Source organism: Bipolaris maydis (genome assembly GCF_028858645.1).
Source record: "Bipolaris maydis strain C4 unplaced genomic scaffold PSV08scaffold_14, whole genome shotgun sequence".
Classification (NCBI taxonomy): domain Eukaryota; kingdom Fungi; phylum Ascomycota; class Dothideomycetes; order Pleosporales; family Pleosporaceae; genus Bipolaris; species Bipolaris maydis.
This window is the reverse complement of record NW_027093870.1, coordinates 617,923-642,316: the sequence shown is the minus strand read 5'-3', so window position 1 is coordinate 642,316 and position 24,394 is coordinate 617,923. Positions and strand designations below refer to the sequence as shown.

General features: G+C 46.2%; 7 protein-coding genes across 7 annotated transcripts; 5 read left to right on the top strand and 2 right to left on the bottom strand.

Moving 5' to 3' along the window:
- Positions 1–444: 444 nt before the first annotated feature.
- PSV08DRAFT_187847 (uncharacterized protein) lies at positions 445–8,854 on the bottom strand (the record flags this gene model as incomplete). Its single annotated transcript, XM_014225168.1, has 7 exons — positions 445–1,837; positions 1,912–2,243; positions 2,327–2,689; positions 2,777–3,743; positions 3,865–6,193; positions 6,287–8,306; positions 8,384–8,854. The coding sequence occupies 7 exons, from the start codon at positions 8,852–8,854 to the stop codon at positions 445–447; spliced, it is 7,875 nt and encodes a 2,624-aa protein (XP_014080643.1).
- Positions 8,855–9,681: 827 nt separating this feature from the next.
- On the top strand, positions 9,682–11,626 carry PSV08DRAFT_251074 (uncharacterized protein; the record flags this gene model as incomplete). The annotated part of the gene is made up of 5 exons (XM_066092433.1): positions 9,682–9,772; positions 9,834–9,859; positions 9,895–9,967; positions 10,141–10,275; positions 10,377–11,626. The coding sequence occupies 5 exons, from the start codon at positions 9,682–9,684 to the stop codon at positions 11,624–11,626; spliced, it is 1,575 nt and encodes a 524-aa protein (XP_065948209.1).
- A 516-nt stretch (positions 11,627–12,142) lies between these two features.
- PSV08DRAFT_251073 (uncharacterized protein) lies at positions 12,143–13,405 on the top strand (the record flags this gene model as incomplete). Its single annotated transcript, XM_014225166.1, has 1 exon — positions 12,143–13,405. One exon carries the CDS (start codon positions 12,143–12,145, stop codon positions 13,403–13,405), a length of 1,263 nt encoding a protein of 420 aa, XP_014080641.1.
- A 1,215-nt stretch (positions 13,406–14,620) lies between these two features.
- PSV08DRAFT_251072 (pyridoxal phosphate-dependent transferase) lies at positions 14,621–17,448 on the top strand (the record flags this gene model as incomplete). Its single annotated transcript, XM_066092432.1, has 6 exons — positions 14,621–14,803; positions 14,909–15,474; positions 15,565–16,031; positions 16,100–16,190; positions 16,271–16,713; positions 16,775–17,448. The coding sequence occupies 6 exons, from the start codon at positions 14,621–14,623 to the stop codon at positions 17,446–17,448; spliced, it is 2,424 nt and encodes an 807-aa protein (XP_065948208.1).
- Positions 17,449–19,768: 2,320 nt separating this feature from the next.
- PSV08DRAFT_404770 (uncharacterized protein) lies at positions 19,769–20,954 on the top strand. Its single transcript, XM_014225164.2, has one exon. The coding sequence runs from the start codon at positions 19,846–19,848 to the stop codon at positions 20,908–20,910; it is 1,065 nt and encodes a 354-aa protein (XP_014080639.1). The 5' UTR covers positions 19,769–19,845; the 3' UTR covers positions 20,911–20,954.
- A 304-nt stretch (positions 20,955–21,258) lies between these two features.
- On the bottom strand, positions 21,259–22,170 carry PSV08DRAFT_355518 (uncharacterized protein; the record flags this gene model as incomplete). Its single annotated transcript, XM_014225163.2, has 1 exon — positions 21,259–22,170. The coding sequence occupies one exon, from the start codon at positions 22,168–22,170 to the stop codon at positions 21,259–21,261; it is 912 nt and encodes a 303-aa protein (XP_014080638.2).
- Positions 22,171–22,548: 378 nt separating this feature from the next.
- On the top strand, positions 22,549–24,385 carry PSV08DRAFT_355517 (uncharacterized protein; the record flags this gene model as incomplete). Its single annotated transcript, XM_014225162.1, has 3 exons — positions 22,549–24,046; positions 24,123–24,229; positions 24,296–24,385. The coding sequence occupies 3 exons, from the start codon at positions 22,549–22,551 to the stop codon at positions 24,383–24,385; spliced, it is 1,695 nt and encodes a 564-aa protein (XP_014080637.1).
- Between the last annotated feature and the right edge of the window lie 9 nt (positions 24,386–24,394).

The following is a 24,394-nucleotide window of genomic DNA, read 5'->3' as shown; positions in this document are numbered from 1 at the left end:
TATATACCTACCCTATCTTAGCTTAGTAAGAGAACGGACAGTATAAGCAGACACTAGACCTTCGCTACTTCATATAGACCTAAGCAATACAATAACTCTTGGCTCTTAACAGTATCCTGAAAGGCCCAGTCCATAACAGATTGTTTCGATAAAGACACAACAGGGCTGAGTCATGTATCGTAAAATACATGACTATATACTTCATTAGTTTACATCTCTGTACATGAGGGAGAAACAATAAATTCTGATTCCAAGAATACATAAAGGAACCAAGTCGCTGTCGAATACATGAGAGACTATGGGATACACGGATGTAATAGTATTAGCAAATATCCTGCCTCAAGATGAAGAGTATGTAAGTGCATTCACTATAGGGCTAGCATCATGGTAGAACTCATAGAGTTGACATTGAAGATTAGGCAGCTGTACAAGATGATCTCAAATCTATGGAGCCTTCATATCTAGATACGCATCGCCTTTCTGGTTCACCCCTGCCTCCCCAAATCGTGTCTTCAGTGCGTCTATTGTGAGTCTACCCAAGCCTTCGATAGTACGAGCGTCGAGGATCTCTAAGGTACTGAACTCTAAACCACCAAAACTGCGCTTGATCCAGTTACGCAGCTCTATGGTGACCAACGAGTCCACGCCCAAGGATGTCAGCGATGCAGTCAAGTCCATGTCCTCGAGCGGGTGAAGCATAAAAGTATAAACGCGAGTGCCGATGACGCGCGTCACAAAATCTACCGAAGCCTGCTCATCCAGGATACTCGGTCCTGCATCAGCTGAAGCCATGAAGAGACGAAGGGCTTCAGTATCGTTGTCCTCTGCACCACCGCCCGTGCCACTTGACGCGTTGTGATTGTGATACAGGCCCATGCGAGAGTCCTTTTTCCAGATGACACGGTTAGCGGGGTCCAGCAATGGCTTCTCACATCGCAAGCCAATGGTGAGCTGATGGTTCAAATGATCTGGCTTGCCCGCACTCGGAGTCAGAGCCCAATTGATTCCTTCCAGCAATTGGCGGGTACGCAGAAAGAATCCACCAGCGGCCCTGAGTGCTTCAGCCCTTGTCGGATTTTGAGCGAGATAACCAATGTCCTCCATCAGACCAACATGAAGTACTGAAGCGGGCAGACCGAGCGCTTGACGATGCTGAGTGAACGCAGTAAGGTATGTGTTACCGGCAGCATAATTTGCTTGGCCAGGCATACCGAATGAGCCGCTGATAGATCCAGTGGCGAAGAAAAAATCGAGGTCTTGTGGTGCGGCGCGGTGAAGATTCCACGTGCCCTCTACTTTGGCCTTGACCGTTGTTTGCCAGTCCTCCAGATCCATATCCGCAAAGGCCTTGTCGCGAAGTACCATGGACATTTGTAGAATGCCCCGAATGGGCTTTCCTGGAAGTGCAGACGCCATTGCGCGCTCAACATCGGCTATATCTGTTACGTCGCCTTGGACAGCCTGTGCTGTGCAGCCTTGACATTGCAACTCCTGGAAAAAAGCTTGGTCGTTGGTACTTTGACCAGCAGAACGCGAAAGGAACATAAGGTGACGTGCCCCTCTTTCTACCATCCACGTTGCAACAGCGCGTCCCAAACCACCCAGTCCGCCTACGAGCATGTAGGTAGCCGATGGACTGAGCTCAACGTGCGGTGTCTGTGGTGTCTTCGGTAGGCCCATGCCTTTCTCTGGAATTGACACCACAACCTTGCCAAGGTGCGTACCTTTCTGCATATACCGAAAACTCGCCTCGACCTCAGTCGCATCGAAGATTTTGATGGGCTCTATAGGTCTGATTGACCCTGTTGTGAGCATTTTTACCGTTCGCTGTAACAACCTGCGAGGAGAAGATGGCCAATTAGTATCCAGTACATTCTAGCCAAGATACTGAGTAGAGGAAGTATAACTTACCCTTGGCATCTCGTCGCATCAAATCGAGCTAGATCAATGCCGATAAAACTCCTATTTGCTTCAAAGAGATCCATTTCTAGGCGGGCCTTCCCAATGAAGTCTCTTTTGCCAATCTCAAGCATCTTTCCATAGGGGGCAACGCATTGCCATGAAGCATGGAGTAGCTCACCAGAGAGACTGTTAAGCACAAGGTCAACTCCCCGACCCTTTGTAGCAACTTGCACATCATGCAGAAACGTTGTGTCTCGGGAATTGAAAATTTGTTCCCGTTTAAGGCCAAAATTTTGCATCAAGTACTCAATTTTGACTTCGCTTCCGACCGTGACGTATACCTATCAATTACTGAAGTTAGCTTTATGATCTTGAAGTAGTATTGCTTGATCTGATGTGACAAATAAAGACTTAAAGATCTTACCTCTAGATCTGGGATATTCTGACATATGTTAAGAGCAGCAATGCCGATGCCACCACATGCCGAATGAATCAAAATCGACATGCCGGACTTTAATCCACCCATATCAAGCAAAGAGTGGATCACAGTAGCGTAAACACACGGCATCGTCGCAGCCTGCTCGAATGGTAGCGAAGAAGGGATCTTGGCACATCGCTCGGCCAATACAGTTAGTTCAGTTGAGAAGCATTTGTCTGCAAGATAGAAAACACGGTCTCCTGGCTGAAGCCCAGTGACACCGCTTCCGACCTTCGTGACTATGCCAGATCCTTCCAGGCCGATGTTGACATTGTTTGCCTCTACAATACCCATGCAGAGGAGTACATCCTACAGGCTATTAACACAGAAAGTTCACAATATTTTCCAAAGATTAAGATTTTTTGAGAGATGGGGTATACAAGGGGAGAGACCTACCCTGAAATTCAAGCCCACACACCGAGGCTCGACGACGATCTCATTGTGTGCCGGTTTCTGTGCTGTAAGGTCGACCCACTTGAGTGACTGCAGTAGTCCTGGGCGTCCTATTTGAAGTGTCACGGCTCCAGACTTCTGTGATTTGAGTGCCAACTCTTGAGATAGAGTGACGGGATGGTACCTGCCCACTTCGAGAGCTCCTTTGGTGAAGAAAAACTCCCGGTCTGGGTCTATGCCTGAAGTTCCCTTCAAACCACTACAGCTTTGCCCCCTTTTGTGTGCAAGTTTTCCTATAAGCTTAGTAGCAGCAGCAAAGCCTGCATCGTCCATATGGTCCATTTCCAGCGTGGTAATGGCTACGGAACGCTCATTGCGCAGTGTACGTAGGAGCCCCAAGGATAGCCCAAAACTAGGGTTTCCGTCGCGATCGACGTTCCTTTGTGCTGGTGGCATGATCCAGAGCATTGGCGTACTGCCTAGACTTGAGACAATTGCTTGCAAAGCTGTTAGATTGGCTTCCGATATGGACTCGAGGAACGGCTTCCTGATATCGAGCAATGAGACCAACAGTTCTTGGTCATCTGATTTAATCTCCTGATTTCGCTCTATGCTCCTCAGGATTGTTCGGAAGCCCTTCTCTTCAATCGAAGAACGCAGCCGTACGACGCGCTCACAATCCTCATCGCATGGACGATACAATAAGGTCACCCGTGGACGATTATTGTCTCGACCTACCTCGTTTATGTCCGAATCATCAATGATATTATGAACTTGCGAGCTTCTCGCAGGTCGGGAAATGATATTGGCGTTGATGTGGTAAGGACTCGGCGCATCGTATATGGCAGCATCGGTGCCTGAAAAGCCAGGTTGCTTCAGGACTGCGTCCCATTTTTCTGGCGTCAGATAAGGCTCTATGGATCTGCCTTCTCCGGCTCCAAGCCACCATCCTGGCAAGATGCCCATGATGCTAGATTTCGAACACGTCGTTAGTAACACTGATAGCACTAATTGTATCAAAAAGAGCACATGATGCTGGAAATGCCACCACAAGGCCGTTTTTAGAAGTTTTTAACGAGCGATAAACTTACAAATTAACCATTTGCATCTTTGGGGATAGTTCCTGAAGGAAGAGGTAGCCCTCAGGAGCGAGCAGCTTGCGCACATTTGCTAGTGTCTCACCCAGCGATGGAGTGGCGTGAAGAACATTGCCGGCGATGATCAAATCGAACGATGCCGCCTCGAATCCTTGCTCGATGGGGTCCTTGGTGATATCGAGAACCCGAAAATCCAGAGCGGGATACGCCTTGAACCGTTCACGGGCATTGACGAAAAATCCAGCAGAAATATCGGTATAAGCATAGGTAGAGTAGAGTCGATCGACTCCGTTTTTACTCATTAAACCCTCAAGGATAACATGAGTGCTACCCCCTGTACCAGCGCCAATTTCAAGGACACGAAGCGTCGGTCGTGTATGGCCAGCAGCGACGAAGAAATCCACGGAATCAGTGCGTGACTCTACGTAGTTGTAATAATCCGTTAGACCATTGTCTGCTTGTAGCACTTCAATGCCGTCAATAGAGCCTCGCAAGAGATCTTCACAACGGTCAATGATACGGCCAATCAGAACTGCCGCACTAGCGGCCCCTGATTTCATGATCTCCTGTCGCAATTCTACTAGAAGTGAGAGCCGAGCACTAGGCTCCAAAGATATGATCTTCTGGGCTTCAGGTTGAAGTTTAGAGTGGTCTTCAATCAGCCGGGCTGCCTGGTTATGGATCCAGTTGCGGAACATGCTTATGTGTTCAAGATGTGGGGGTGAAGGAATGCTTTCCATGCGCTCTTTGACAACAAAGATGGAGAGAAGAGTTAACTTTTCCACAAGATCGAGGTCGTGATTGTCGTTTACCAACGCTTGGTTTGGTCGAATCAGACTCTCCATATCGGCAAGATCAAGATGTGACTTCCAAGTGAGTTGGGCCGCCGCGATGGATTCAGAATTGCTGTCATTCTGCTCAGTAGATTCAATAGGAGAGAACTTTCCACCCTCTAACTGCAGCAAGACAGCTCCATTTTTCTTGGAAAATACCTTTGCGTTTCCGGAGATTGTTCCCCCCGAGGTTGATGAGGATGATGCTTCGATCTGGGATCCCTCAACCTCCGTTGCCTTGCCATTTGCTAAGTATAGATTACCAATGACTGTTGGTACACATAGTTTTTCAGCACGATAAAAGACACCATCGCAACTAGCGGGAAAGAACAATTGGAGGCAATGATCAATCGTAGCGGGATGGATCGCATACGACGATTCTGAGGTGGCCATCTTGCTCAATGTAGCCATGGCTCTCTTGCCATTTGGCTGACATTTAACATCTTCGAGTCCACGGAAGTAGGGTCCATATCTTAGGCCAAGCCTATGAAGCTGGGGATACAAGTCGTTTACAGCGCGTGGATAGGCTTCATTATTAGTCGTTGACAAGTGCTGGGATGTTGCTTCCTTAAACTTATCCGCGTCGCGATTCGTCCTGACCTGGCCATCACAATGCTTCATCCAGTTTGAGCCATTGTGTGACATGATGCTAAACTCCCACCAATTTGAGTCAAGCGTGTTGGTAAGTCGTACAGGTCGCAGGGTTGTTATCAATTCGATTGGCTTGGAATCGGTCATCACCAATGCAGACCGTACGATGACATTCCTTAGGGTAAATCCGTCGACTTCAGTACTCTCAGTCGCTTGGCGAACAGCCTCAACAGCCATGGAAAGGTAACCTGCACAGGGGAAAATCACGTCGTTGAGGACCTGGTGATCGCGTAGCCAGGGTACCGCTTCAAGTTTTAGGACATTTCGCCATTCAGGCTGAAGCTTGCTACTCTCAAGAGTCTTGGAGCCTAGAAGTTCATGCTGAGGGTACTTGCGGAACCTCCACTCTTTACTTATGCGGCTCTCGGCCCAAAATTCTTTCTCGTGGTTCCATGGATACAGTGGCAGGTCCGTCACCACATTCCCCACAGGCGAGATACGGGACAAGTTTATAGGTACACCCTGGATGAACAATTCTCCAGCAAGTTTGAGTACTGACTCTACGGAGTCTTTTCCACGAGTCAATGCCGTTGCGTATGCTTGCTGGCCAGTGCCGTGAGCCTTGAATATCTGACGAAGAGGCCCCGCTAGAGCGCTGTGTGGGCCAATTTCAATGAAAACGCCCCTGGAAGACGACTGGGTTTCGAGAAGTAGCCTCACCGCGTCGGTAAAAAGCACTGGGCTTTCGAGATTCTCGCGCCAGTATGCAGCATTGAGAGATCCAGGTTCTTGAAGCTGTTTACTCTTCACACTGGAAAAGAATGGGATCACAGGAACCTTGCTGTGTAGCTTGCCGTTTAATAGACTTTCAAAGCTATCTCCCAGATCGCGCATGTGATCTGTAAGGAACTCATTGTTAGATATGTGTGCATTGATAACCCACCTGCGAGAGAAAAGCACATTGGAGACTGAAATGAGGGTTAATGACTTACGGGAATGATATGCTACTGGAACCTTCAGCAGGCGCACCAAAGCATCTGGCTCCTTCTCTTGTATCTCTTTGCATACGTCTTGGAGAACATCCTTGTCTCCAGAGATCGTGATGCTCTGTGGGCTGTTGTCGCATGCGACAACCACCCCGTCAGCTAGATATGGAATGACGTGCTGCGCTCCCAAACCAACTGCGGCCATACCTCCGGATCTTTTATTGTATTTGTTCACATATCCGCGGTAATATGCAATGGTGATAGCCTCGGCGGAAGTAATGGCACCTGCAGCATATGCAGCCGCTATCTCACCGCTAGAATGGCCGACAACAGCGGTCGGCAGGAGGCCCCAGTCTCGCAACAGGTCAACTAAAGCTAACTGAACAGCACAAACAAGTGGCTGTGAGAATTCAGCTTCACCTATTCTGCTGGTAGCCTCTGGCTTTCTCAGCTCCTCTGCAAGATCCCAAGTTGGACTATGCTCAAGCTGTGACAAAACACGACCTAAATTACTAATGGTGTCGCGAAAGATGGAGTAGTCTTGTAGAAGCTCACTTGCCATCCCAGCCCACTGGGCTCCCTGGCCAGTGAAAACCATGTTCACATCCGCTTTAGCGTTTGCTACCTTGGCTGGAGAAGAAAACTCGAGCGCTGGTTGGCTCTCGCCTTCCAGCGAGATGGTAGAAAGAACACTATACGCACGATGAGACAAGTGCTCCCTCCGGTTGCAAAGCGTGTACGAAACGTCTAGTTGGTTCTTTTTGTTCTGTTGCTGGTATTTCTGGTGTTCAAGTACCATTGCCTTTAGAGAAGCAGGACTAGCCGCAGATATCGTATAAAGTACTTTTCTTGGCGTGTGCAATCCATGACCAGTGGCATCAGATAATTCAGATTCCTTGATTGATTTAAGGCCGTTAGAGTCGTCGATAAAGAATTTGCTTGCCAACTTGTACGGTAAGTCGATGTGACCTTCCTTGACGTCTAACGCTTTGGCTCCATGAACCCCGTTTGTGAATCTAGTCCCGTCCGAGACGTTGTTGAGTTTTCTATTATCGAACCTCTTAGTTTTCGTTATGCCCAAATATGGATTGCTCATGCGTTTTTGAACGGCATTATCGCTGAAGAACTGGTCGATACTCTCTATAATGCAGTGTGCATTTGCACCTCCAATGCCGAAAGAGTTAACACTGGCACGAAGAGGTTGGTTTTCTGGCCAAGGAAGAACCTCGCAGGGAACTACCATGTTGGCTTCATTAAACGGGATCTTGGGATTCGGTATCGAAAAATTGATGTTGGGAGGAATTTTCCGATTCTCCAGGGCCAGTACCACTTTGAGAACAGAGGATATACCCGAGGCTCCCTCACTATGGCCTAGGTTTGGCTTGACGCTTCCCAAATAGAATGGTCGTTCTTTCCTCCCTCCGAATACACGTGAGATGGCGATCGCTTCCAGCGGATCGCCTACTGGAGTTCCCGTTCCGTGAGCTTCAACAAAAACCGTATCCTTAGGGTTCAAGCCCGCTTCATGATATGCGTGCTGTATTAGAGTCATGTGGCTTTCTGAACTAGGCATAGACATTCCCGGGGTCTTGCCATCTGAGTTCGAAGATGTTGCTCGGACAACAGCACGAATGGGATCTCCATCCCTAAGTGCGCTACTCAGGCCTTTTAGGAAAATAGCATTGATAGCCTCACCCCTAGCATATCCATTTGCATTGGCATCGAAACTTTTACAAGAGGCATCTGGAGATAGCACACCTTGCTCTGTCATGGCCATTGACATAGTCGGCGAGAAGATAAGATTCGTGCCAGCGACGATGGCTCCATCACAGTCTCCAGCCCGGATGGCTCGCACAGCTTCGTGAAGCGCAATCAATGATGATGAGCAGCCGGCTTTGATAGTGTACGATGGGCCTTTGAGATTGTATTCATAACTAATGCGATTGGAAATCGCAAAGTCGTGACTACCTGATACCCGATATGTGCCCGAGTCAAACAAATCTTTAGCGTGAAGGTCGAGCCAGTCCTGTAATTCATGCAAATGTTAGACCCTAAACTAGCAAGGGTAGATATGTAAAGTGCTGAACAAAAATGGCGACTTACTTCTCCCCAAACGCCAACGTAACATCCAATATTACTACCCTGCCAGTTGACCTGACCCGATGATTCCATACACTCGTAGACGACTTCGAGCAACATTCGCTGTTGCGGATCAATATCGTTCACTTCGGTAATTCCCATAGAAAAGAGTGATGTATCAAGGCGATGAAGATCGTCAAACTCATCTAAGAAGTGTCCATGTCGCATAGCTACTGAACCTGGTTTGGCTGATGGACTATGAAATCCGTCTACCGAGAACCTTGAAGCTGGAATTTCGCATCGTGTTGAGCGTTTCTGAACTATAGTCTTCCATAATTGTTCGGCAGTGTGAATAGCTCCTGGCAATCTCATACCCAGACCGACGATAGCTACCGGTGGAACCTGGCTCTGACAATTGTCGTCCGTGTCGATTATCGTATTGCTCGCTGTGTTCTCAGCTGATCCACTTTCTTCGAGAGTGGTGATAATGGCCATGTTGTGTATATGTCCCAAGAAGTATCGGTTAATCGTTTCTGTAATCTGTGATTTGAAAGATAGGAGAGCTGACGTATATAAAAGAGTAGTATATCGTGCAACGGCTTCAGTCAAGAAGGCGACACAAGAAGAAATGTATCTAAGGCTTAGCAATGAATCTCGCTCTTGTTCAAAGTCTTTCTTTAGCCGTTGGTGGCCCCAATTAACACTTCAACCGCAAAATCTAAGCATGGTCGTAATTTCCCGGGTTACTACCTCAGGAGAGACGTGCCAGTCCAAAACCTGTAAGCTGCCAACAACTATCCGAAGACGAAAAGAGATAAACCGGTATCTCCTCTAAGTATCACGGATACTGTTTCGGAACACGCTAATGGCTTTTGTTGATTCCTCCATACCTATGCACTTCGGTTACTGTTTGCTTCTGAGGCAAGCTGCAACTTCCCTGTTTGTAGATCTCCGTCACATACATGGATACTTGACCGGCTATTGCAGATTTTCAAGATCTGCTAGCGTATAAGAAGATGTACTGGGAAAAGGTTGGTCCTAGTGTTTAGGACTTGTGGTGATTCCGTCATTCGCCAAGCATTGCGGTTGCCGAAAACAGTTGTTCCGAGACACATCCGCGTTACTATCGGCTCTAGACTAACCGAAATTATTCATGGAGCCGGAAACCCCAACAACGATGAGATCAACTGCAGACATATATCAGGGTACTAGTAAGCGCATCTGGTCATAAGTATTCAAGTATTGATACACTATACCTTTGTCCCACGTTACGTAATCGGACTATACTACCAATACCACGCTACGCGCCTATTCTTAATACAATGGCATCTATTGAAGAGATAAGGAGGATCTGGGGTGATGTTCTCGGCATTGATCCTGATGGAATTGGTTTGGATGAGAATTTTATAGACTGTATGGGTTTTCACTGTATTCAAGCAGCGGTAAAAATCTGCTAACCCGTGTGTTATTTTAGTGGGGGGTGATTCCGTAAGAATGATTGTACGTTAAACAATACAAGAAGCTCATTGGTTCAGGTGAAAGCCCTACAGCTTCTTGGCGAGATAGCATCCCACAATGTCGAAGTTGATCTAGAAACCTTCACAAACAGTAAGCTACTACAATTCTGCGCGCTATCATTTATATCCTTCGTAAAAACTCTAAGGAGCTGACATTGATTTATTGCGAAAAAGCTGGAACTATTCAGACCCTCTGGAATGCTTTACATAGCCGGACCGGAAATGTACATAACACGAATGGACGCGGCTATAACGGAAATAAAGAATCAAGCGTATCACAAGCATCTCCTTCTGGTACAAACACCAAACTCGAAATAGACTACGACGATTCAGCCTGGAAGCAAGTAGAACTTGTTCAAGATAGTGTCCTCTCCACGGCTCCAGTCAGTCCAGTACAAGGTAGTAAATCTTTGATATCACTCACGAACTATGCAATCCCCATTCCTCCGCTTGAGCGATCCAATTAACAAAAAAATAAGTTCTAATTTACTGTAAATTAGGTTTTTTCTTAGAACTAGGATTGGCTGGGTACATTGGTCTCATCAACTACATCTTCGAAGTGGAGGGCTCGGATCTGAAACATGGCTTGACAACCCTCGTAAATCTTCTAGAATCTAAGAATCCCATCTTTCGTACGGTTATTGCGGCTACGAAAGATGGGAGCTTCGCACAAGTTTTGACTGCGAAGAGTACTTCATCATGGTTTTTTTCCTCCGACCTTGGCACCTACTTAGAGAAAACCATGGCCCAGAAGTTTGAGCTGGCAAAGCCAGCTGTACAATACGCTTTGGTCGTCGGGGACCCTGCCCATAAAGGAAGCAGCTTCTTTGTTATCTCATTACATCACACTCACTGCGATGCATTCTCCCGATTTCTCATCAGCAAGGAGATATCACAGATCCTAGAGTCGCCATCATGTTACGCACAAGATGGAAACCCTAAACGCCCATGGTTTGGCGATTACGTCAAGGACGTCCAGCTAAAAGCCACGAACGATAATGCCACCCTGTTTTGGAATACTTACCTGCGCGGCGCAAACTTACCCAACATTCATCCTCCTGATAAAGCGACAATCAACGGCGAGTTGGATGGTGCTATCATCGAAAGAATCCAAGCATCTGCCACCCCGGGCATTGCGAACAGCCACTCTAGAAATCCAACACAAATAATTCTTGCAGCATGGGCTATGGCTTTAGCAAAACTATCGGGGCTTCGAGATATCACGTTTGGGCTCTGCCGTCACGGTAGATCATCTGGCTCTTTCATGGATGTGAGACGTGTAATGGGCCCTTTGGTGAATGCGCTACCTTTCCGCGTTTCTCTTACCTCCAATGAGGAATCAGTTCCTGAACTGCTGCAGAGGATCCAGACCGATATCACAACCACAAACAAATGGGAACATGGATTCTCCCCGAGCATTTTTCCAAGTGCTGACGGAAATCCATGGGTACAGTCACTCGTTGACTTGAAGTCAGAGCTGCATGGAATGAGGAATGGTCTTTCAGCGAAAGATGATCAATCGGCTATAAGCAAGATGACTCCAAGGCCAGATTTAGATATCTATGATATGAAGAGTCATTGGGCAGTTTTGCTATCTATCAAGCAACAGAAGAATGCATTCCAGGTCTCGATGTACTACCAGAAACCTCTCCTCGACGACGAAAAGGCAGGGGTCTTGTTTAACCATTTCCGCGATAGCATTCAAGCTTTATCTACCGCAGATGATAGTGTAGGCAAATTATTGGAATAGTCAAGAAATTATGAAAATTGCATGTATAGTTGCTTGCTATGGGACTGTCTTAATATGATTTGAAAAGCAGGTTTCCAGAATCTCAGGTGTGTGATCGGGTTGTTCTGGACAAAAGAGTGCATTCGGTTGGCCGTCTTTGTGCTTAGGTAGTACATTTTACAATCGAGCCAGAGATATCTGCTAAGCCTTTACCTATACACGCTATTCAAGCCTGGAACTGCACTGCGTTCTCGATAGCCGTATCCTATTTTCTATAGCCGCACCACTAACCATTTTCAGACAGCCGTGGGTCTACTCATGTAATCTACCGTAATGTCGGATAACTGACTTGAAAAGGATTCTTCGTCAAACGAAGAAGTAACTACCTATTATTGAGGCATTTATAATGAGAGTGTTGGTTTGGCTGGTGTCTTGAATACAAACAACCAGTGCAGTAGGAGTATCATTGCTCTATTATCATCTATCCCCTCATCCTTGTTTATCGCTACCCGCTTGCGTTCTACTGAGAGATACAGTATGCAAGGGTACCAAGAACACCATTCCCATCCTTCATATCTACGAAAACGAAAACCCCACATATCTGATAGCCTGCCTTTTCACAAAGCTTGTGCTTATCACGCGGATGTATTTGGGTCATTGCGCACCTACATTGTCGTCTCCAAGTCGATTAGTACAACTCCAGCCCTTGAAGCTCTCCGATCTGCTTTAGGCGCTACCAAGATCGCTGGGATCCGATACGGCATCACATCTCATTCACCTTGGGAAGATGTGTTCGAACTGACGGAAGCCATACAAGCTGCGGACGCGGATCTTATTATTACTTTAGGTGGTTGTTCTATAACAGACGCCGTCAAGCTCGCAAGGCTCTTCGTTCCCAATAACGTGTCAACAGTGTCGGGTGCAGAGAAATTATTCGCAAAGATAAGGGCGGGAGAGTTTGTGGAGCCCGCGGCGATCCCCGTCATTAACGTACCAACAACGCTTTCTGGGAGTGAATTCACATGTGCTGGCGGTGCGACAGATTCAAATACCGGTCATAAGCTGGTAACGATGCATAAGTCCATGTATGCCGACGTTGTTATTCTTGACCCGAGGTTATCATTTGGTACTCCGCGGAAAGTGTGGCTATCCACTGGAGTCCGAGCCATCGATCATTTCATTGAAGGCCTTTATGGTAACGCAGCTGCACTTTTCATCGACATGCACGAGGAGCTCGGCATCGAAGTCGACAAAGATATCGAGAACATCATTGTTAGAGCCCTCGGAAACCTGCTGACAAGCTTGTTGTCAATCAAGAACAACTGGGACGACGAAAAGGCGAGATTACGAGCCTTTATGTCTGTACAGGAATGTCACCGGGCAGGATTTAACGGAATAGGTGCAAGTCATGGTATTGGTCATCAGCTCGGTCCTTTGGGAGTTGGACATGGCGAAACAAGTTGTATCATTCTGCCTTGGGTTTTGCGATACAACTGGAATCATGGTAGCGAGACTCTTCGACGTCGACTTGAGCTGGCGACTGCCACATTTTGGGAACAGGAGAACGTGGCGGAATCTCTTCGTTCTGCTGGTCTTATTAGTCAAGAAGCAGAGCTATGCGATGTAGTGGGAACTTACATCAATTGTCTTGGTCTACCGAGAACTCTAGGAGAGTTCAGTATCAAGTATGAACATCTTGAGGGGCTAGCTGAAAGTGCTATGAAAGACTGGTGCACTAAAGTCAACCCGGTCCCATTGAACAAAGACAGCGTATTAGAGATACTGCATAGTGCAGCGTAAAACAAAGGACAATTGTACCCTATGATATTCAAGGAGGAAGAGAGACATTGTAATTTCGCACGGGTCTCCTAGTGGCGGGAAGATAGGTCGGAGTACGCACTTTAACACCCACCCCACCTATAGAAAATCGAGGTTTCACAACAACATGTATCTATCGTCACGAATGCGATATCAAGGAACTATTCTTTCGAACAATCGGTAGTATGTATAGTCTTACACTGCGTGGTGTTGATATTTTCTAGCTGCAAGTGTCTATATGGGTAGTTAACTGCTAAGATCTCTCCTCAATAGCAGAGAAATGATTAGTAGGATGGCAACTAATCTCTAGGCAAGGGCTGATCTTGGTGAATTCAAAGCATTGTGTCGTTTACAGCTACAGGAACAATGGGAGTGAGAAAGTTCGGATTGAACGAGACATTTAGTCCAAAGACTTTATGTGGCACGTAGTAAGCTGAGGTATAACCCACGGGTGTGCCATTGAAACACACAAAACGTGCTGGATGATATTAAAGTAGTTACTTAAGTTCGTGATAAATGCCAAATGGTGCTGTAATGTTGTTGGCTAGACTTTCTAGAAGCAACCGGCATATCTGAGTGACCAACAAACCCAGAAAGGGCACTACAGTCATCGAACATCACAGTTTACATCCCATAGGCAGCCATTCTAGGATTCAGCTGTTGCCGGATCCGACGTACACTCATTGAACAGGCTGTTCCGTAGCGGATATATAGCGCTAAATGACCTAGGCAAGACAGACCTATGGAAAACCGTCTGGATCTTCATATGGCAGTGACTGCGATTACTGTTTGGTATACTAGCATTGTTACACGCTTCCGTAGTGGTAGTATCGATCTAAAAGAACCACACTAACCAAAATTGCGTTCCGACCTTACCTTATCTGACACTATACCCTATTTGAACAGTTCCGACGGATATCAGAATGCCAAGAGGTCGACACGGCCGTTGAGTGTTTTGGAAAGCGGGTTTTCAACAGGTTGTTAAATCGTTTCTTGCATCGCGGTAGATTATTATCATACATTCGCCAGAGCCCATCGTTTTAATGCAAAATTTCCTAGTCACGCAGCTTTGTTGCCTTACTAGGCCTTGTCTTGAGAACGAAATTGGCTGTAGCCCCTACGCACCACTTCCTTCAGCAAAGCCCACGCCATCCAGATAATCACGTCGGAGTCATCGTTTCGTCAAGCACCAACACTATGAGCGTCGCTAATACAAAGCGGGCATTTTGGGTGCCCACAGACCCACCGGTTTCTTTGGCCAACAAATTCTCCTTTTATGTTTGGGTTGTAATGATTGGATTTGCCCAGTTATGGAGAGATCTCAAGACATGGACATGGTATCGCCCATTGCACTTTCAAGACATCGCGAACCATTACTTTGTGAGTAGTTTTCTTGATCCCCCAAAGTCCGGTTCTATACCAGTAGGAAGTCTCTTTCTTGTAGCCACTTTGTCCGCGTCATGAAGATCTTACTAAGCTGCATAGTACATTCCGATCGGCCGTGAAGATGTACGCATCCTTCTTAGCGCGCCCAATGATCGTGTGTTTATGAAAACGATTCCAAAGGCAATATCACAAGATTACAATGTTAAGAAAATGTTGTCTTATCCCGAACGCGAGATAGTCAACGCGGGATCTAACAACTATGGCGGTTTCACACGGTTCGAGTATAGCAGTGCATCCGTTATCAAACTAGCTCTACAGCATCTTCCATTCAATCCAGCGCCTCCAGAGCTCAGAATGCTTGTAGAGAAGGAGTTAGCTGATTACATGAATGCCAAGGCTTGTGCTACTGCAATATCTGGCTATGGGGCAAATCTGCTAGCATTTCTCACCTTCGCTGAAACAGCAAAGGAACTTGGGCGCCAATGCATTTTCCTGCTTGACGCCGAATCCCATAGCTCAATGTTCGTCGGGGCCTTCCTAAACAAGCAGGCGACCTTTCACCGGTTCAAACACAACGACGTTGCAGACCTAGAATTCAAATTGAGGACTTTGAGAGAGAATAATTCTAACGCTATGGTGTGTGTTGCTGTCGAAGGCATGTATAGGTATGTACTCCATTCTATATTCCACATAATTGGCGGTTTCGTCATATAGTGAAAAAGGGAATGTTGCTGACTTCTATTTTCACAAATAAGTCTGGCCGGGAACGTGGCTCCAGTGCCTACGATCCTCGCCCTGAGAAAGATTTTCGGATTCTGCCTCTTGGTTGACGAAGCTCACAGCTTCATGGCACTAGGTCGCGGGGGCCGCGGTTCTTTTGAGTGGTGGCAAGCGCGCGGCTACGAATGTCCTCTTGATGAAGTGGATATCATGACTGCAACATTTTCAAAGAGCGTTGGATGCACTGGCGGGTTTGTTGTGTCTAATGGTATCTATGCCACTGTTCTACAGAAGCAGTCAAGTCTCCAACACGAGACAGGCGATGAGACACTCTCTACGATCGTTTTACTGAGGGCACTGACTCTAATTCGAAAGCCTGAGTTTATAGAGAGCAGAATGTCCACGCTAGAAAAAAAATCCCGTTACGTCGCAGACCGCCTCCGCGAATCCGGATGCATAGTTCTTTCCCCGCCTGGGTCGCCCATCATCTGTTTTCCTGTTGGTAGGTACGCCCTACTGCCGTATCCTAGATTTTCTAAAAACATGGAACTAACAGTCTCTACACTGTAGGTACTATTGAGAAGGCGTCTAAATTTCACGCCGAATTACTTCAACGCGGTTTTGCAATCGCCTGCGGCGTCCCTCCGGCTACACCTATCTGGTGAGTACGATTGTTATTGCTCTCCCTGCAACTTTCAGCTCCACGGGTCTGAAATTCGTGCTGACATAGTGTATTGATAGGTCATGTCGGATCCGCGTATGTATTTTCGCCACGACTTCTTGGAGTGACATTCTCGGTTTGGTGAACGCACTTATCGCGGTCTCATGTTTGCTCAAAATTGACGGAGTACGACCCATGGGTTTCGATATTGGAAGCCTCCCCAGCGACGGCCTAAACGAGAAAATCACAGCAGGAGAGAACCATGTCGTCGATTCAGCTCTTCAAAAATATGTCCTGGACCTGGCTGAAAAGTATCCAGCGAATGAATCCAAGACTATGGCACCTCTCACTATGAGCCAGGCCCGTGACGTTTCTGAAGCCGGTTTGCAGTCTTTTGACAAGTACGGCATCGGTGCTTCTTCTGTTAGATGGTTTTATGGCACGTTTGACGTCTTCATTAAACTAGAGGACCGACTTGCGAGTCTTTATCCTTCTCTTGTTGCTTTTTCAGGAAACTGCCGAGGTACGTTCCACTTACATAACAACAGTTACTAAATATTCTGACGTTACTGTGTTATTGTCAGCAATGCTAGGATCCGATGCGAACGTTATGGCAATCTCTTTGCTTAGCGCCACAACAGCCCCTTTATATGCAAAAGATGTTCTGAATGTAGTCCTGGTTCCGCAAACTGCATCTTCATCTGTTAGAAGAGGGGCAACGCTTAACAAGGTCCAGTCTTCGACCCGTGTTATCATATACGATGACATGAAGAATCTAGCAGTACAAGTTCGCGATCTGCACAAAACCCAAGCCTTCCATCTCACACTGTACCAAGAGACAGTTTCAAGAGACGGCTATCTCTTAGATCTCTCTAACAGTATCAAGCTCATCTTATCAGCATTTCAAGACATCTCCAGTCTAAAAGGGCTGACGTTGATCCTGGACGACAGTCGAGGGCTTGGAAAGGTTGGACCTCGGCACCTTGGATTCTTAGACGAAATGGAGTCCCAACATGGAACCACGTTCTTCTCAAAAGCGCTAGGCCCACAGCTAGCAGCTGTAACGACAGTGGTCGTCTTTGGATCGTGGTTTGAATCGTTTCACCATCAGGGCGGCTATGTTATCAGTAGCCAAATGTTCACCGATTCACATACAGTCAGTTCAAAGAGCTTCGTCTTTTCAACTCCGCCGATGATTGTTCAAGCTGCTATGTCGGACAAAGTGCTTGAGCTTTTATCGCAAACAGACCCAGTGTAGAGCTTAAGTACATAGCATCTTTTATATTCTCTCTTTTACCTAGTAGATTAGTTCAGATAAATGCGAGTGAGCTTTCTGCATGTATCTAGTGCTGAAAGTCACCAACATAGAGGAAAGATTGCTCTGTTATATCTCAAGTATGTATTATGGCATGATACGTGATCGAGCTCAAAAGATCAAGGGGCGACCCGCAATCGAGGAGGTAGAGTAGAGCTGAAATCTAATGGGTAAAGAAGGGTGATCTATCTACGCTGAAAAGAAACCACGATATGTACTCATACTCTGATCACATGATGCCACACCACAATATGCAGACAGAGGAAGAAAGTCTTCTATACACATGGACATGTATCCTAATATCCTAGAAGTGTCCCATTCCTCTCTTTGCTCTTTTATATAAGCCTTCGAAAGCCCCAGTAGCTATTATAGTAACTTACACTAGTTATTACCCGCGTGTTACGTCATTGGCGTCTTAGTATCATGGCACGTAGTGGAGTGCGGCAAGCAGCGATAAGACTCGTTAAATATGGCAAATGCTACACAGGGCATGGCTATACTTTCCTAGTCTCAGTCCGAGTTAGGATGAGACGGTAATTCGCGGTATGCCGTGCGATTATCTGGCGACTCGTAATACAAAGAATTTACACATGTAACCAAAGGATAATAACAATCATTTCTATATGAGATACTTGGGCCCAACGGCTACTATAGCAGAATCTCAATGAAATCGCCCGTGTGGAGCACGGGCCTATCACCTCAACGATAACGATCACCTCAATAATAACAGTGTATTTCAATCGTAAATTGAAGTCAAATCGATAAAAAAGTAGAATCTTTACAACTTGAGAAATTCAAGATATGTTATCAAAGCATTCCCTGGTCAGATAGTATCGAATTTTGGCTATTATAGTAGCTGCTATTGTCGCTGTTGTCGCTATTGCTTTCATCGATTTTACCATCCACTAGTTATAGCTTTATAAGCTTTATTGATAGTAGTATTAGCATTAATACACGAATCTATAGAAGTAGATTCTGCGCAATCTTCTTAAGTATACTAAGTAAAGTATTCTAGGTCCTGTGGCAGCGTGGTGGATAGTAAAGCTGTAATGAGATAGTAGCTCGTGGGCTTCTTGTACGTATCCTAGATCGGCAAGTTAACGAACATTACTATACGCCACCCACATAGTAGCTAGCTTACAATTTGCTGTTACAGTACCCTCGCGATACTTCGAGCTGCTATTTTAACGTTTCCGTTCCTACCTTATTAAGGTCTTAGTGTTATAGTTGTTGTCGTTAGCACTTATATATTACCAGCGCGCAACATCGCGCTTCGTTATAATACTACTCGCTATATACTTAGCATATTATAGTGCTGTATCACGTGACTAGGTTGTAGTATATATTATAACTTTCTTTCATACGTAGATAGGCACCTTCTTCAATCAATCCCTTCACAGCGATTACTTTTTAGCTTAATTCTATCTACTCGATTGCGGGTCGCCCCTCTAATCTTTTAAGCTCGATCACGTATCGTGCCACAATATTTACGGCCGAAGTTCTATATAGTTAAGAAGATACGTCTCCATTTATTAAAACATCTATAGCCTTATAAAGTCGTTCTATAGCTATCTCTATCTTAAGATGAGTAAGATTATTAACCTAGCGCTATTCTACCATCTACCGCGCGTCTTTAGCGTATATTACGCCATCTTTGCTTCTATAACCTACTTCTTACGACTACTCCGCTCCCCCTTAGCAAGGATAGTAGTATTAGTTTTATATAGCTCAAGGAGCTACAAGAGACAGGTTGTGGAGTTTCTTCGCAGAGTCTATGCATGGGCTTGCAGCATAATCAGCCAATCAGGACGCACGTGCGCTAGCCCCCAGCCAGCGCCGTGATATTCTTTCCTTCTTATTTCTCTACCTCTATTTTCACTTCTGTTTCTTGGTTTTTTTGCCATGTTAAGGTAAAATAACATTGATGTAGTTAGCGTCGACCCTAAGTAGGGGCCCCCGCTTACCGCGCGGTTAAATAGCTTATCATCGCGTGGTCGTTCAACCTCTGCTATTAAACATAATTAGCAACTAAGGGTAGTGGCGTAATCACTCGCTTGGAACGTGCGATGTCAGTGTAATAAAGTTTCGGGTTTGACGAGCGGGGGTAACGGACATGCCTGGTTGCAGAATATCCAGATGCTTGTCTAAATACGTTATCCGAAAATTTCGGAAGTCCTCTTTGTGATACGTACCGACCTACCAAAATCTGACTAGTAATGCCGAGAGAAACTCGCCGCTCTCAACATTACATTACGTCTTCTTTATCTTACACGGCGACCCAACCAAATCTCCACTAGTCTGCCCTTTTCAACTTTTCTTTTACATTAAGTGAACCTGAATATGAGCAACAAAAGCAGTCTCCTTCTTCTTACCGGCGCCACGGGCCATGTCGGCTTTACTGTACTTGTCGAAGCGCTCCAAGCGGGCCACAACGTCCGAGTTGTTCTTCGTACTGCGAGCAAATCGAGTTTGATTTTGTCCTCAGAAGCAGTGAAAGGAATTCTAAGCTCTTCTACTGCGCCAGAGCTCTCTTTTGTAGAGGTTCCCGACTTCACGATACCAGGCGCCTTCGACTCCGCTATGCGAGATGTTGTCTACGTGATACATTCTGCTAGTCCAATCAATCGTGGAAAATTCCAGGATTTACAAAAGGAGCTAATTGACCCCGCTGTTAAGGGTACCTCGAACATCTTAGAGGCCGCGCGAAACACTCCCTCCGTTCATCGAGTGGTTATCACTTCTTCCAATTCCGCAATCGTCAGTTATAACTCTCCACCGGCAATCGGCACGCGTGTCTTGCCTAGCGATCGTCAGTCAGACTATTCTCTTAATCAGATGATGCATGATGGCGAAGAAGCCTATGTTGCGGCCAAGACGGCGGCATTGAATGCTACAGATGTCTTCGTCTCCAAAGCCGATAATCTGCACTTTGACATCGTCAGCATCATGCCAACCTATGTTTTTGGCCCCAAGGGACTTGCCCAATCTCCCGAAGATATATTGGATGGTAGTAATGTTTTTGGCATTGGCCTCGCACTCATAAAACAACCGTGGGGCTCCCTTCGCATTGAGGCTGTCTCCTGCCATGTGGATGATGTTGCCCAGGCCCACGTACGAGCGTTAAATCATAGCAACGATGCACAATTCCCATACAATGCTGGAACTCATCAGTCTTGCTTATTGGGAACCCCTTTCCAACCAGATGAGGTGAAGGAGATTATTCAAAGAGAGTTTCCGGAAGAATTATGGAAAGCGGAAGATGCAGTCTTCGGAGGCAAAGGCTCTTACGAGTGGTACCATGTCGATTATGATATTGACGCAGCAGAGAAACTACTGGGTAGAAAACTCCAAGGTATATCAGAACAGATTCGTAGTAGTGCTTTACAGGTCTTGAGAATAGCCTAATTTCGAAAAAGTTCTTACAGTAAATATGATGGATTGTCACAGAATTTGGGATTCTGGTAGTATACATGCTGCTTAGTATTGTCTTCCTATTTATTCAAACATTGTTCATGAATCGTGCGAAGTATGTTCTTTCCTTACCTTGGTCCTTGAAAGAATCGTTAGGGATTGTAGAAGCGTTTCGTGCATGAACCTTCGACGCGCTAACGTTCAGTAAGGTGGTGCTTTTAATTATCTTTTGCAAAATGAAAGGAGCCACTTCTCGAACACAAAATAGTTGCACAATTTTTGTATCTTCTATTAGAACAATGGTACGAAACATATTCATCGTAGAAGCTAAATGAATATAGCTTATTTAGAATCTTCTAGCCCAAGACGTATTGCCACTTCATTGTAACCGTCCATCCAGAGACCTGGAGCCCCCCGTGGATACTGGGAGCGAAATCCCAAGCTACGCTGCGCGCGCTCGGACAGTCCTCTTACAACATCGGCATTTAAAATGTGCGGATGCGCTTCCTCCGGCGTCAGATGGTTTGCACAAAAGGTAAATGCAACACATCCACGCTCGTGATCCGTCGTATTAGCGCCAGTGCCATGAACTACTTTGCCTCCGAATAGCAAGCAGTCGCCAGCCTCCATCTCACTTGCAATTGTTTGATCAGTGCTCCATTTCCGGTCAAAGGACCACTTCTGACTGCCAGGGATTATTCGAGTCGCACCATTAGCGTCGGTAAAATCGACGGTTGCAATAAGGAATGTGACTTGTGACTCAGGGCCATCCGGACCGAGCAAATGGTAAGGTGGATAATTTCCCAAGTCACGATGGAGGACCTGTGCGGGTTGACCAGGACCAACGTTGATAGTGTTGGCGCTGCTGATCCAATAGGCATCTATTCCTGGTCGACCACCCTTACCAAAAGAACGCGCGGCAATAGCATGCAAGAAATCGTTGTCCAACAAGTGATCGCGAAAAACGGCACTGCAATTCGTGAGACCGCCCGCACGTTTTGTCTGTGATCCGTGGAAACTTTGGAGTGGTCCAATATCTGTAGTAGAGCCGCGCTGAAACTTCTCGAGGAGCGGTTCGAGCTCTTTCCGGAGTTGTTTGACTTGTGTGGGTGTCAAAATGCCCTTTATAATAACGCCGCCGTCTTCTTCCCAATATTGGAAGACCTTATCCAAGGATGTATCGGGCGTTACTTCTCGGAGTTTGGTGTGGCCATTGGGAATGCCCATCTGGCTAGTAATGTCTGGAGAGGCCATAGTTTTGAGATTAATCTGATAAGTGGCAGTAATATCTGTGGTTTACTCGGGATATCTGAAGCCTCAACACACTCTCAACCGAATACTTATCATGCCGTAAGAACTTGGTGTTTTCATGTCGCTATATAGCACTAAGCCCAATATGGAAAAGGCGATGACGGCTCGTCGGATACTGAGACTGGACAGCCGGTTCCCAAACCGAGCATTCCGTTTCAACGATTCTTGTTCAAGCCCCTAACATGATCTGTCATGCATTTGCCAATTGTCTTAAACAATATATCTCATTGTGCTACAGTGTCTGAGAAAGATGGGTAGTAGCTTACCTACGCGAATATATACAACCAAAAAACAGTTTCTTCTCTCTCAAATTATCGAAACATGACGACCGGTTTAAACTCTCTGGTTCTTCCCAGAAATCTGGAGGAGAATGACTCCGCTGCTATTATAACACCTTCGACTAGATTTGCGCCGCAAATAGAAGTCTCCTACAAACGTCTTGCGGCAATAACCGATTTGTTACAGCGCGATTTAGCACGTTTAGGCATATCAAAAGGCTGCAAAGTCGCAATAGTACTACCTAACGGCCTGCATTTTGTCGCTTCATTCCTCTCAGTTTTACGCCAACGAGCAATCGCGGCCCCTATCGATGCCCAACTCACGGAAAGCGAATATAAAGACATCTTCTTGCGGATGAAGCCTGATCTCATAGTGACGGTTCCAAGCTCATCAGATTCAAGCAGCAACAAAGCCCCTGAGGCTCCAGTTGTGCAAGCAGCGCTTGGTTTAACCCTGCGTGTAGCCCTTTGTCGAAAAAAAAGCGATGTTGAGGAATACATCAAGCCAGAATTACACCTTCGCCTGGAACTTCTGGACTCCACTTCAAGGAACTTTCAGCCTGCCGCTGTTGTGCTTGAGACATCCGTTTTCTCAAAGAACGATGTGTGGTCTGAAGATGGAGCCCTCATGCTCTTGACTAGTGGAACCACAGGGGCGCCTAAGTCGGTAATCCTTAGTCATATGAACCTTCTTGTTGCTATGCGCATCATCATTGCGAACCATCAATTATCTTCCAGCGATCGTACTATTATTATCACACCTCTCCATCATATCATTGGAGTCTGCGGCTCTCTTCTGGTTACCCTTTTTACTGGAGGTTGCGCCGTGATACCAGACTCTTTACCTGGAACCTTTTGGCAGTACTGTACGGATTACGATATCACCTGGTTTCATGCCGTTCCTACCCTTCATCGATTACTGTTAAGATTTCCTCGCACTTCCATGCCTCCTAAACTGAGGTTTCTAAGGTCTGGGGGTAGCGAGATGGCACCAGACTTGTACGAGGCAGTGACGGCATTAGGCATACCATTGTTGGAGGTCTACGGTATGACAGAAACAGGTCCAGCAATTTTTTGTAACCATTTTGACAGCAAATGTGCGGGGAAAAGGCAAAGAAGCCACTATCCGATTGCGGATGCTGTCGACGTGATCATACTTGTGTGCAGCAATTTGCCGGACGGCGAAACCAATGATGAAGGTTTGTCACAAGTAGGAGAAAACACCAATTTCAGAATGACCAAAGAGCCCAATGTCATAGGGGAGGTCTGCGTACGTGGTAAGAATGTGATGGCTGGTTACATCGACAATCCTCAAGCGAACGCCGATGCATTCCTTCCCAACGGTTATTTTCGCACTGGTGATTTAGGAACTATCCGACCCTCAGGCCAGCTTACACTTGTGGGGAGGCTGAAGGAAGTAATAAACAAAGGCGGTGTGAAGATAGGACCCAGCGAAATTGAACATGCAGCTTTATCGCACGAGGTAGTTTCAGATGCTGTATGTTTTCGCATCACTGATGTTATGTATGGAGAAGAAATTGGTATGTATTTTGATCTTTTATTTTGTAGAGTCAAAGAACTATATTTTGCGCTGAAGAAGGCTTACTATGAAATCAGGACTAGCTGTCAAGCTCCATTCTGATTGCGAGAAGGGCGAAAACACTGAGAAAGATTTAAAGCAGCATATGAGATCTAAACTATCGGGTTTTAAGGTGCCAAAAAAGGTGAGCACATGTCTTACCTACCATCTTTAGTGCTACTGATCAAGGACTGACATGAACCGTTGCTAGATTATCTTTGTAGATGCTATCCAGTACAATAAGACAGGAAAGCCATTAAGGGCACGCATATCGCAACAGTTTGCAGAAGGACTGCTATAAAACAGCTTA